Below are 13,845 nucleotides of genomic sequence, written 5' to 3'. Positions count from 1 at the left end.
GGAAAATGTCCTCAAAAACAAGAGTACAGACGCTCAATGGGAGATTTTTAAGAATATCTTAAATTCTCACTGTGAAAGGCACATACCGTATGGGAATAAAAGAGTCAGGAACAAGAGAAAACCAATGTGGATAAATAAAAATGTAAAGGGGGCAATAAATGGCAAAAAAAAGGCATTTAAGCTACTAAAACAGGAAGGCAGTGAGGAAGCACTAAAAAGCTATCGGGAAAAAAATAAAATATGTAAAAATCAGATAAAAGCAGCAAAATTGGAGACAGAAAGACTCATTGCCAAAGAGAGTAAAACAAACCCCAAAATGTTCTTTAACTATATAAATAGTAAAAAGGTTAACAATGAAAGCGTTGGCCCCTTAAAAAGTAATGAGGGAGAAGTTATAGACGGGGATCAGGAAAAAGCTAATCTATTAAATATATTCTTCTCTGCTGTATTCACAGAGGAAAATGAAATGCCAGGTAATATACAGCAGGATGAGATAAATGCCCCAGTACATGTCGCCTGTCTAACGCAGGAAGAAGCGCAGTGCCGCCTAAAAAAAATCAAAATAGACAAATCACCAGGTCCAGATGGCATTCACCCCCGCGTTCTAAGGGAGTTAAGTAATGTAATAGACAGACCCCTATTTCTAATATTCAAGGACTCTATAGTGACAGGGTCTGTTCCCCAGGACTGGCGCATAGCAAATGTTGTGCCAATATTCAAAAAGGGGACAAAAAGTGACCCGGGGAATTATAGGCCTGTTAGTTTAACTTCTGTTGTGTGTAAACTGTTTGAGGGTTTCCTAAGAGATGCTATTTTGGAGTATCTCAATGAAAATAAGTGTATGACTCCATATCAGCATGGGTTTACAAGGGATCGGTCCTGTCAAACTAACCTGATCAGCTTTTATGAGGAGGTGAGCTCAAGACTGGATCGGGGTGAATCGCTGGATGTCGTATATCTTGATTTTTCCAAAGCATTTGATACGGTGCCACATAAAAGGCTCGTACATAAAATGAGAATGCTTGGGCTGGGGGAGAATGTGTGTATGTGGGTAAGTAACTGGCTCAGTGATAGGAAACAGAGGGTGGTTATTAATGGTACATACTCTGAGTGGGTGACTGTTGCTAGTGGGGTACCACAGGGGTCAGTTTTGGGTCCTATTCTTTTTAATATATTTATTAATGACCTTGTAGAGGGATTGCATAGTAAAGTATCAATCTTTGCAGACGATACTAAGCTCTGTAACGTGGTTAACACAATAGAGGACAGCGCACGATTACAAATGGATCTGCATAGGTTGGAGGCTTGGGCTGGGATGTGGCAGATGAGGTTCAACACAGATAAATGTAAGGTTATGCACATGGGGAAGAAAAATCCAGGCTGGGAATATGTATTAAATGGGAAAACACTGGGGACGACTGACATGGAAAAGTACTTAGGAGTTTTAGTTAACAGTAAATTTACCTGTAGCGACCAGTGTCAGGCAGCTGCTGCTAAGGCAAATAAAATCATGGGGTGCATCAAAAGGGGCATAGATGCCCACGACAAGGAAATAATTCTACCCCTGTACAAGTCACTAGTCAGACCACACATGGAATACTGTGTACAGTACTGGGCACCAGTGTACAAGAAAGATATAGTGGAGCTGGAGAGGGTTCAAAGACGGGCAACCAGAGTAATAAGGGGAATGGGAGGACTACAGTACCCAGAAAGATTATCAGAATTGGGGTTATTTAGTTTGGAAAAAAGACAGCTTAGGGGGGACTTAATAACTATGTATAAATATATAAGGGGACAGTACAGAGATCACTCCCAGGACCTATTTATACCCAGGACTGTATCTATAACAAGGGGACATCCTCTACGGCTGGAGGAAAAAAGGTTTCTACACCAGCACAGACGGGGGTTCTTTACAGTAAGAGCGGTGAGATTATGGAACTCTCTGCCAGAGGAAGTGGTGATGGTAAACTCAATAAAAGAGTTCAAAAGGAGCCTGGACGTGTTTCTTGAAAGCAATAATATTACAAGTTATGGATATTAGATTAATAGGGACAGAACGTTGATCCAGGGATTTATTCTGATTGCCATATTTGGAGTCGGGAAGGAATTTTCCCCCTGGTATGGGGCAATTGGCATCTGCTTCATAAGGGTTTTTTGCCTTCCTCTGGATCAACACAGTAGGGACACAATATGTATATAGGTTGAACTTGATGGACTTTGGTCTTTTTTCAACCTTATGAACTATGTTACTATGTTACTATGTTACTTCTCTCCACATTACAGTGATATATCACCCACCAAGTCCAAGCTTGGTTATTTGACCACATTTCTGACTTGTTTTCCATCTTTCTCTCATGACATTCCATCTCATTCTGAATTATATCAACATTCCGATTGACATATTTAACAGCTCCACAAGCTTTAAACTCCTTTCGCTAACACCATCTTTCAGTCTTCCCCAATGGACTAATTCTACGACACACTTATACACACTCAATTAATCTGATTTTCACCAGGTTAGGTTCCCACTCAGATTTCTCTGTTTCTCCCTTCCCTCTTTCTGACCACCACCTACTAACCTTTTTTCCTACACTAGCTACTTCGCAACACAACATTGCCACACTCTTGAAGCCTACTTCAGGAAACCCAAATCTTTTGACTTCATACTCCAAAATGTTTTGCTGCATTACTACAACTCTGCCCCTCGCTCTATCTCTCTCTCTCTAAACAACTCTACTTTCTCACTCTCATGTTCTTCCTACTTATATTTTGTTGGTTGTTTTATTTTTCTAGTGTATGAACTAATTATTAATTATTTAAATACATGCATAGCACTGGATTTATTTGTAGATGGAAAAAAGTTTGATCTTTACATTAGTATGACAAAATTTGGATGTTGAGATACCATTTTAAAATGGATTTTTCAATTAATATTTTTTAAGGAACAATTTTCTAAGGAATTTCTGGATATCTACAAACACAGGTAAAGCAACAAAATTTTGTGGGTCCAAATTTAAAACCTTTTTTATAAAACTTTCATTCAGGTTGTAGTTAACGTTGTACTACTCAAATTGAAAATACATATTTCTGGTTGATTGTTAAAATGTGTTTTTGAAAGAGAAAGCAAGGGTTGTTTCTTTTCTCCGTGTCCTTCTGTCCTGCCCTTTTTTGCATTTTTAGGGATTTCTCATTTCTACAGAGGTGTGAGTAGTTATATACAGCCATCTGTCTTTTATGAGAAGATTTACATCTAAAAAGATGGAGATTCATCTCCCTTGTTCCCCACAAATGGTTGGAAACTATTACTAATTGGTATTTAGTAGATTTTTTATCTTATTTCTTTTTCCTTATATAATTTATATGTATTTTTCTTTCGCTCAACAACATATGGCATATTCACTAGACTTGAGCATTCATTTTCATATTAATTTTCCAAATAATGAACGAAAGCAACGAAAAACAAATGTGTGCAATATGAAAATCTTTCTTCATTCATTAGTCGCCATGGCCCCCCTTTTTCACTTTTTTCTCTTTAAAATTGTTCTGTGCATTTTTAGATATTTAAAACTAGAAAAATTCTGAATTCTGTTTTGTTTATAATCCACCATATCCGTATCAAATGTATTTAAATGTAACTGTTCGATATCCGATTCAAATTTTTCCAGGTTTTTTTTTATATCTGATTTAATTTTGAAACCAGATGTATTTTCAAATTCAGCCAGTTTCGTCTGTAATTTGATTATATCATTATCTAATGCTTACGGTTGTTCCCTTTTACAGTTAATGATGAGATCCATTGTGTTGAGTATAGCTCGAAAAATCTTATCCCAAAAGGTGCATAAAATTTGAGTTATTACCAAATGTGGATCTTTTTTTATTTTATTTTATTTTTTAATTCCCTAGGTGTTTTTTTTTTTCTTTTCTTCTAAAGTAGCTATTTCACATTATTTTACTTCTTTAGTTAGAAGTTGCTCTAATTCATCAAAAGTGTGGTCTAAATTGTTTCTATTCTGTTCCATTGGTGTATTACATTCTCACCCAACATTAAAGTGCATTTGTTTTCTATAATTAACAATAGACATGGTGCTATACAAAAAGTGCAGTATAGTAAAAGTGCTCAACTAACCCCAAAAATAGAGATCACCACTCCTTCCTGTTAAATCAAAACACCACAAATAATCAATACAGGGTGAGCTACAGCAATTAAAGTGATATCAACACCAGAAAAAGATAGATTTCTTAGGTAATAATGTTAAACACAAACCTCTATCCAGGATCACAGGAGATCTTCAAAACTCTTCAATTACCGTATTGGCTCGGATATAGGCCGCCCCCGTATATAGGCCGCACCCTAAAAGTTTGGTGCTTTTTTAAAGAAAGTTTTTTTCTTTAAAAAAGCACCAAAAAAACATGCTGCCACTCTGTCTCCCCCCCCCCGAGATATGCTGCCACTGTCCTCCTCCCCCCCCCGAGATATGCTGCCACTCTGCCCCCCCCCGACTTACCAGAGGAGACTCCCGTTGTCTAAGCGCATCGTGCGGATGGTCACTGGCTGCGGAGGTTGTTTACCCGCATCGCCGCAGCCGGTGACCGTCCGCACGATGCGTTTTACCTCTGCCCCCAAGACTTACCAGAGCAGACTCCCGGGTGTCTTGCAGGGCCGGCGGGGGACATCTATGCAATACGCATATACAACTTCCGGTGCCGGCACTTAATCGGAAGGATGTTAGCCTGCAATAGTTCTTTTGGGCAGGTGCCTGTTTTTGTTATCTCGTCATAAGTCCCCATTAGATGATCTAATAGTTCCACTTTGAAGGATTTATAAAATAAATTTGTGAAACCATCTGGGCCTGGAGCCTTTTGTTTTGGTAACCTATTATATCGCTTAGCTCTTTTTTTTTTCTTTTCTTTTTTAATTGATTACTCATCAGTTTATCAGGTCTGTTGCTTTTGAAATAGTATTTGACTTTAAGTTTGTCCATACAGTATCTAATCTTTTCTAACTCTTTTTGATTTATCATTTCTCTAAGCATTTTTACCTCATTTTTAATTTCTTGTGTAGGGTGTATTTTAGCTTTTTTTACTGAGTTATAGTAAGTCACATATAGTTCATTTAGTGATTGTAAATTTTTTAATCTCATTTCTTTTTTAATTTTAATTAACAGTCCTCTCATGTATGCTTTATATGCACACCATCTAATCGTTTGAGAGGTCTGTTCTACTTTATTTTCCTGGAAAAAAAAAATCTTAGTCATCTTAGAGATATAAGATCTATACTCGTTTGAATATAAAATATTATCATCAAGGCGCCATGTGGTATAAGGAGAGAAACTCCATTTATCTTTTAATACAAATGAGATAATACTGTGATCTGACCAAAAGTTCTCTTTCATTGATATAGATATTATATTAACAATTGATTTTTCATCACCAAATATCATGTCAATTCTCGAGTAGGTGTTGTGAACCTTTGACAAATGTGAATAGTCCCTTATCATAGGGTGCTTTATCCTCCATAGATCGTATAAATTGGCTTTATGAATAATGTTACGAAATGATTTCGCTCTTTTTTTTAAGTTCTTGTTAATCACTTTATTTTTACCTACCTCTTTATCAATAGTTTCATCTATTATACAATTATAGTCCCCGGCTAATATTAATATACCTATCTTAATTTTATCAATCTTGTCCAAAAGTTTTGGAAATTGTGATAAAGGTTCTGTATTGGGAAGATAAATATTAACCAGGGTGTACTTTATCTCATTGATTAAGCCTAACCAAATTATATAGCGCCCTTCTGAATCTAAATCCCCAAAGTTCGTTTGTATTCGGATATTGCTCGAAAAAGTTATCGCTACCCCTCTCTTTTTATTATTCTCCAATGATGCAGCAACGGTTAATGGGTAGTCATTTCCTCCCCATAACATTTTATCCTTAGATCTCCAGTGGGTTTCCTGAAAGAAAGCCACATCTATCTTATCTTTACGCAGATATGAATAAACTCTATGACGTTTTGTAGGAGAGTTTAGACCCTGGGCATTTACTGATATACATTTAATCACCATTCCATGGTGAAGTTTATCTATGGTTAAAGTAAATTTGCCACTCGGGTCTCAGCTCTCCTTCCTAAAATCAGGGCAACCTCTATTTCCCGATATAATTTACATATTATGTCTCCAACACAACAAAAAAACATAAAAAGACTTAACAAAAGAAAAAATCTTTCTCACAAAGAACATAACACACTCATGTGTCAATTGTTACCAAAGTAACTAGACACATTTTTAAGTTCAATTGAACAAACAGGTAGAGAAATTTTTAGGGGTCTCGTGATGGAATTTAGGCGGGTTATCTATGTTATAAGAGGAAAAAAGAAGAAAAAGAAAATAAAATGTTCATTGCGTGTCTATCTCATTATCCGAAATAGATGTATATATCATTAAAACTATTCCCCCAATCGAGATCCGCCATTTATAACATTTTGAGTTTCTTTCCTTTTTTCCTCCTTTTCTCTTTCTTAGCATGAAATTTCTCATAGCTAATATAAAGGAGAAAAAAAAAAAAAAAAATTCTTCACAAACATATCATCATCTTTGTAAATATCTTAATTCAGCGATTGTTAATTACTTATATATCCTATTTTAGATATCTACATAATTACCTTCAGATTATAGGGATATAACTCCAGATAAACAGATTTTAGATAGTTTCCTTCCAACTATCATTATCAGATCTCGTATACGCGTATTGCGTAGATGTCCCCCGCCGGCCCTGCAAGACACCCGGGAGTCTGCTCTGGTAAGTCTTGGGGGCAGAGGTAAAACGCATCGTGCGGACGGTCACCGGCTGCGGCGATGGGGGTAAACAACCTCCGCAGCCGGTGACCATCCGCACGATGAGCTTAGACAACCTCCCGTGCCGGCACCCCCCCGTGGAAAGTGTTGGCAGGGGAGGCTGTCTAAGCGTATCGGGGAGTAGGATGCAGGTCCCCTGCACCGCTGCGGGGGATCTGTATCCTAACCCCGCTGCCTGCCCGTCCCGGGCGTCGGGCGCTAGACCCCGAATATAGGCCGCACCCCCACTTTAAAGACTTAAAGTGGGGGGAAAAAGTGCGGCCTATATTTGAGCCAATACGGTACTTTTCAATTCACAGAAATAAGAGATACATCATAACATAGTGTGACCCGTATAAATAAATTAAGCGTTTACAAAATATCACTCACAAAGAATTGCGCATTATATGTTAATTTAATGAAATTATCAAGGGTTAATGATAAAGCTTGCAGGTGACAGGCACAGAACACATCTGAGTGAAGGATATATATTCCTTCAAAACAAAAATATTTAAAATTATTGTGCTGTCTTCTCCTGATCTCTCTCATGTCCTGAATTACCAACTGCTTGCCTGCTATTTCTTTGTGGACAGCACAATGATACCTGAAACGTAATCTTTCTAAAACTGAACTCATTATGTTTCCTTCTTCCATCTCCACCCCAGTACCAGAATCCCCAATCTCCGTTAGCAACACAACTATCCCTCCTACTATCCAGGCCCGTTCCTTCATCACATTCCATCCATGGCCAGATCCTGCCATTTGCACCTCAAAAACATATTTGGCACCTGTTGATGAATCACAAGAAGCCATGGTTCATTCCCTTATCTCTTGCTTTGACTTTTACAACATGCTCCTGGTTGGCATTCCTCCACTCTCTCCTCTGCAAAGTATCCAAAATGCTGTTGCTACACGGTGCTCTTCTTTGGCATTACATTTAAAAAAATGTCTTAATCTACAGAGCCCTTTATGACACTGCCACACACACATCTCAGCTGTTTTAACAAAAAATACTTCCCGTGTAGGAGCCTGTGGGCGGAAACTTTCCTCCTTTGCTTTTAACCTCTTCCACCTTCTCCATATGTTAAGTTTCTCTACACATCATTCCCCATTTTCCAAATGTAACATTTTGTATTATTCTGTCAATTCTAGTTTTGTCATAGCCCTTGAATATATGTAAATGCTTGGCACTATGTAAATAAAACATAATAATATGTTACTAGAAGAACTAGAAGAGATTTAACACATCAATAATCTACTTAGATTTAATAATATTTAAGGAAAATTAAATGCACTGTGTAAAAATAATCTTGCTCTAAATTTACAAAATATATATATATATCTATATCCAGTGTGTTGTGGTAACCAAAACATTATGATGCATCTTTCTAATAGCTAAAAAATATATTCTAAAATGTACGCACATTTTATTTACGCCCCGACGAATGCAGACCCTCTGCTTAGACTGACAGTAAAACCATGTTAAAATATTCCACACAGCTCAATCTGAAATTATTCACTAACATCTACTGCAGTAGCAATTCAAATGGGAACTACAAAAATGAGAGGGTGTGAGGTAACTGAAGTGCAAATAAATCACATGGGAATTACAAGTCAGCAATGAATAGTAGAGATTTAATTTGGAAATCGATTAAATATTTAACAGATTTGCACTGGAGGGCAATTCTCTTGGAGGTGACCTGCTTTTGTGGCAGCAGGGTGCTCCGGTGTCTCCTGCCAATTCCTGTATGAGATCACATGGCAAATTTTTCATCGAGATTCATAAAAACATGATGAGACTTTTTTTTTGTATTGAAAAGATATGTCAACACTTACTTTACACCAACGCATACATTATGTCAATTTAAATACGATTAGCAATGATCACGAATTTCATTTTCAGTTATCCGTTGTGTTCACTGTGCAATCATTCCAACTCAAGTTCCACTGTAATATCATTAACCCTTCTATAAATATTTTCAGCCCTTTAAATACAATTAAATGTGATCCTACTGGACTGTAAAACGAAAGTGTGCTGACCAGCCTATTTGTCAATGGCACATTAGCACCTATGGTTTTATGGACATGTTTAAAATTACAATCACATGTCCTCCTTGGGATCATATTACTCAAGATGATCTCTTATAACACTTTACGATAACACTGACAAATCATTAGGCAGGCAGCTGACAAATAATGAAAATATTCCATGAATATATATATATTTATATTATAGATATAGATGTACAACATTTAAAAGGCATCTCACATGTAATAATTTTCCATTTGATGCATCCCATGCATCATAATTCAATGCAGACGTCATTTATGGATGGGTTGAAATATAAAGCTGAAATCAGAAAATTACAGACATTCTTTTCATCATTTTATTGATGAGTTATCTTGTCCATGAGTAGGTCTGCAAATAAGCGGATGGAATAAAACGCATTAAAACTCTATGTGCAAAGTTGATCACTGGACCAACCAAGCACCTCTGGACAGTGCCATGTCACACCATTATTAACCATTTCGCAGCCAGCGATGCCTAAATCCATCACACCAATATATACAAAGATGGCAATTATGGAGTCCAGTGGAATTCTTACAGTAGATAAACATGTGCTTTAGCATTACCGATAATTTTATATTCTCAAAACTGTACCGTAAACTGAGAATACTAAACACACCTAAACCATGCAGTTTGCCTGGAGTAGAGCTATTAGTAACGTTGAACCTCTTAATGCAGCTGGTAGATAGTGTGCAGCCAACATCATATGATTGAGGATGACAGGGAATAAATCTCGAAGGGTAAAGATGGGTGTTCGTTGCATGATGAAATCACTGGCAAATTGCATGCCAATCTTCGCCATGTTATCCATTCGTGTGCCAGAAGGATTTGCTTTAATGGCCATTAACCTTTTGTGACCAGAGCACTGAATAACAATACCCCTACTACCGAGTTTAGCACCCAGCTGGGGGTTGGGGACTTCCAATAACTGCAGTCCATAGCAGAAGGCGAGAACTTGCCGTCCTATTGTCCGGGTGTATAGTAACGTGCCGCCCTGCTCAAATATACACAGAACCTAAATATGTCCAATATGGCTAGACGTCATGTTGTATGAAAAAAATAGCACCACATTAATGTATTTAACCCACTTCCATCCGCCATACAAACCTGGATGTAGTTGTTCTCACAATAATCAGCCACTCTCTCAAGATTGGTATAGCTGTCCAGCAAGGCCCTCCGGCCGCCGGGAATCTCTTCCTCCAGCAGCATCTGCAACTCCGCCATTTTTTTCACCACATCCTCCTCCTCAAGAACCCCGCTACACTGCGGAGGGAAGAGAGCAGAGGAGAGGAAAGGAGAAAGCGGGAGCGCGCGCAGTGCGATGGCATACGAACAACGCGCGCCCCCGCGTACAACCCTAGATTAGGGGGGTGGTGACCAAAACAGTGACCAGCGGGCTATACAATACAAAAATCCGTATGGTTGCGCATGTGTAGTACTTTTGGGCGTGGCTTGGCTTGCGGGAGCGCGCTTTCCCTTTGAAGCTCCATCACCGCTTCTGGTGGTTTCTTAGCAACAGAGAGTTACCAAATGCTTGTTTGAAGAGAATGTTTTGTATTGACGTCACGCAATTAATTTTAGGCATTTTTCAAAGTAACTAAAAGGAGCTTACAGTTATTCCTATGGTTAACTTTCGCTGGCATAAAACAAATGCTAGGGATTTATTTATTGTTTTGCAAAAGATAGTAATGATCATATAGGCCATTTCTTAATAGCCGAAATGTTTCATATGTTGCTGACCCAAAGCAAGGTCTATAAAGACATGGGTTTCGTGTGGAAGAACCTGACTGGCCCGCACAGAGCCCTGACCTCAACCCCATCAAACACCTTTGGGATGAACTGGAACAAAGATTGCGAGCCAGGCCATCAGTGCCTGACCTCATAAATGCTCTACTGGGTGAATAGACAAAAATTTGCACATAAACACTTCAAAATCTTATGGAAAGCATTTCCAGAGGTGTGGAAACTGTTAAAGCTGCAAAGGGAGGACTAACTACATATTAATGTCTATGTATTTAGAATGCAATGTCATAAAAGTCTTTGTTGGTGTAATGGTCAAGTGTCAAGTGTCCCAATATGTTTGTCCATATAGTGTATGTATATGTGTATATGTATATATCTAAAGTTATGAATGGCCTCTGTAGAGTATACCAAGATCTTAATTTTCTGTCTGGCAGCTGCCCTTTTACCAAATAAATTGCTGTATTGGTGTTTTGTAGTGTAATGTGATTGTTGTTTGCCCTAAGTTACAGAGACACCACCCATAAAAAGTGTCCCCAGTGTGCCCACCCCCAGGGCTAAGGAATTTTTAATAAGTAACTGAGGATTTTGCAGGTTAAAATCCATTGGGCCACCCAGGTTATGGTACAGATATGACAGGTCCACTACATAAAACCCAGCTCATTTCAGCTTGGCCCAGACACAATTTTCCTTCCTACAACATTGAAGTTTTTCTTTGGATACCGGCGGATCTCTCACAGCTACAACACTTAAATTATAATGCCCTCCTGTCCATGGTAACAGAAGACCTGCGCAGGTGGGCTGTCCCAAACATTTCCTAGTTTGGCCGAATTGGAGTTATAAATATATAAAGAATATTTTGCCGAGATTTTTCTACTTATTGCAATCGTTGCCCATCTTCTTACCTAGATCATATTTTAGGGCATGCCACAGAGTCTTTACGAAGTATGTGTGGGGGGACCGTAACCTGAGACTGTCATTTTCTCATTCCATTAGGTCCGGGCTTAAGGGTGGTATGGGTTTTCCAAACATTGAAGGTTAATGGATTGCTTCCCACCTGCGTAGGTTGGTAGAGTGGTCATTTGTGGCACTGAAACAATGTGTTTCCATTAGGAATTCTTCTTTGTTCACCACATCTCTGCTGCCCGCTGGTTGTCGGATTGCTGTAAAAAACTAACTACAAGTACACATGCCACTATCGCCCCAACGTTGAGGGCCCTTACAAAAGTTGCTACAAAGCTACAAATGACTTTTTTGCCTGCGTGGGAGTCTGTCAGGTTGTATAGGGGGAGGAATTCAATTCTATTAGTGATGTAGTTCAGCAGGTTCCACCTCCTTGTCAGGTTGTCTTCCTTTATCACCAATTGAAACATTATGTCTCCACTTTGTTACCAAACCCTGTGATCACCAAGGCTTTGACGGGTTTTGAACAATTGTGTGTGGGGTGCTCTATGCCCGCACATTTCTTGTCTAAGATTCATGTTAATCGCTGTACAGGGGAACACGAAACAATATTTTATGAGTCGATGGGAGAGGGATGTCCAGTCATCTGTCGTTGATTGAGAATGGGATACGATTTTACGGGTGATTCACAAGGGAGAGATTTCGAGTAAGATTCAAGAGTGCTCTTTCAAGCTGCTTACATGTTGGTACAAAGTCCCTGCAGAGCTACACCATTACCTGTCTCAGGTCTCTTCTCTATGTAGGAGACGCCGGAGTGGAGGAGGACTCTTACATTCACCTGTGGTGGGAGTGTACGGGTATTTGTCCCTTTTGGAATGTGGAGGTGGGAGTGATTAAGGAAGTAGATGACCCTGCTTTTATAGCCTCTCCTGAGGCGCTGATGTTACACCACAACCAATCCACATTTGGTGGATACAAACGGTACACCTGGTAAATGCAGCTAAAGTGGTTATCCCTTGATTTTAGAAGACACCATCCCCCCTCCATTAGCGCTTAGATTTCAAGAGTGAATTTTATTTCACAAATGTAGGATTTGATAGCAGCATCCAAACAGGCTCAAATGGCTACCTTGGACGACTTGTGTATCCTCCCCAAAACTTATTGACCTACGTCTTTTACCCAGCAGGAGAACAACCAGTCAACTCGGGCTGTACGTACGTCTAGCGTTCATTTGGTTCATCTATCTCATCTCTTTCAATTAAATTTTACGTGTGAACAAGATACTTTGGCAACACCTTGGAGCAATTTTATTTCATTTTTTTCTTTTAATCTTTTACTACATTATGTTAAGAGGTTATCATATGTCATTCTTAACCATTCTCCTTAGTTGCTCTAATATGCTATAATTTTGTGAAACGGGATCTTGATGACTCTGGAATGCAGTCTTATAACTTATTGTAATTGCATGTTTCACTCATATGTTACAGCAAAATGTTGAAATTGACATACATGTATGTATGGCATTTATAACACTATGTATATCATACATCAGTACTGCTTGCCAATGTTGTAACTTGTCTATATGCACCTGTATAATAAACAGAGAATTTATGAAGTTTTTCTGTGTTTGGGGCTAGCCCTGCACGCAACCTTAGCAGGACTGCGCACTGACATCAGTAGACAGGCCTTCCCACATCCCGAAGAGGAAGGGCGTTGGTTACCTGCAGTCTGTGTATTCCCAGGCATGCGAGTGTCCCACCTTTTTAACATAGTAATGATATTAGAACTATTTACAGTGTTTATGTATCTTGGATGTGCTATAGTATCTGTTTTGTATTTGTTTTCTACAACAATGTTGTGTTTCTCATTTATGAAAAAAATATTTTCTGTGCTGAATAAGAAGCTTGTACAGACATGTTGGGGGGGGGATGTAACATGTAAAACATGATTCTGGTATATTATTCTTGTCACCATAGAAAACCAATCTAATGTCTCTGCTGTTTGGCCCATAAAAACATAGAATATCAGACTATCCCACTTCCCTCTCATCAGTGGCTGTGTGCCCGTGCCCATTCACTAGGTCACTCCCCTCAGAAGAGGAAGAGCTCCAGGTAGTCCAGCCGACCAATTTCCAGGTCTGCCTTAGGTGCATCTAACACATCTGCCACAATGCTTGTTGCTTCTTATCAGTGCAGTTACCATAACTAAAACGAAGGACACATTTAAAATAATGAAATTACATATTAAGAATTGTCATTAATCAATACAATATTTATATGCCTACCAACTATGCTAGGTCTG

At 38.7% G+C, this 13,845-nt stretch overlaps 1 protein-coding gene across 49 annotated transcripts in view; it reads right to left on the bottom strand.

The window, feature by feature from the left end:
• The window catches only part of LOC149287578 (abl interactor 2), a 66,737-nt gene extending 56,612 nt beyond the window's left edge, over window positions 1-10,125 (bottom strand). For all 49 annotated transcript variants that reach the window (XM_089492746.1, XM_089492706.1, XM_089492718.1 and 46 more), the window contains exon 1: window positions 10,009-10,125. In XM_089492746.1, coding sequence (XP_089348872.1) covers window positions 10,009-10,125 — 117 coding nt within the window. The remainder of the gene's footprint in view (window positions 1-10,008) is intronic.
• Between the last annotated feature and the right edge of the window lie 3,720 nt (window positions 10,126-13,845).

This window comes from Sceloporus occidentalis, unplaced genomic scaffold, assembly GCF_023333645.1.
Source record: "Sceloporus occidentalis isolate IW3139 unplaced genomic scaffold, rSceOcc1.0.p SCAF_59, whole genome shotgun sequence".
Lineage (NCBI taxonomy): Eukaryota > Metazoa > Chordata > Lepidosauria > Squamata > Phrynosomatidae > Sceloporus > Sceloporus occidentalis.
This window is presented reverse-complemented; position numbering and strand designations above follow the sequence as displayed.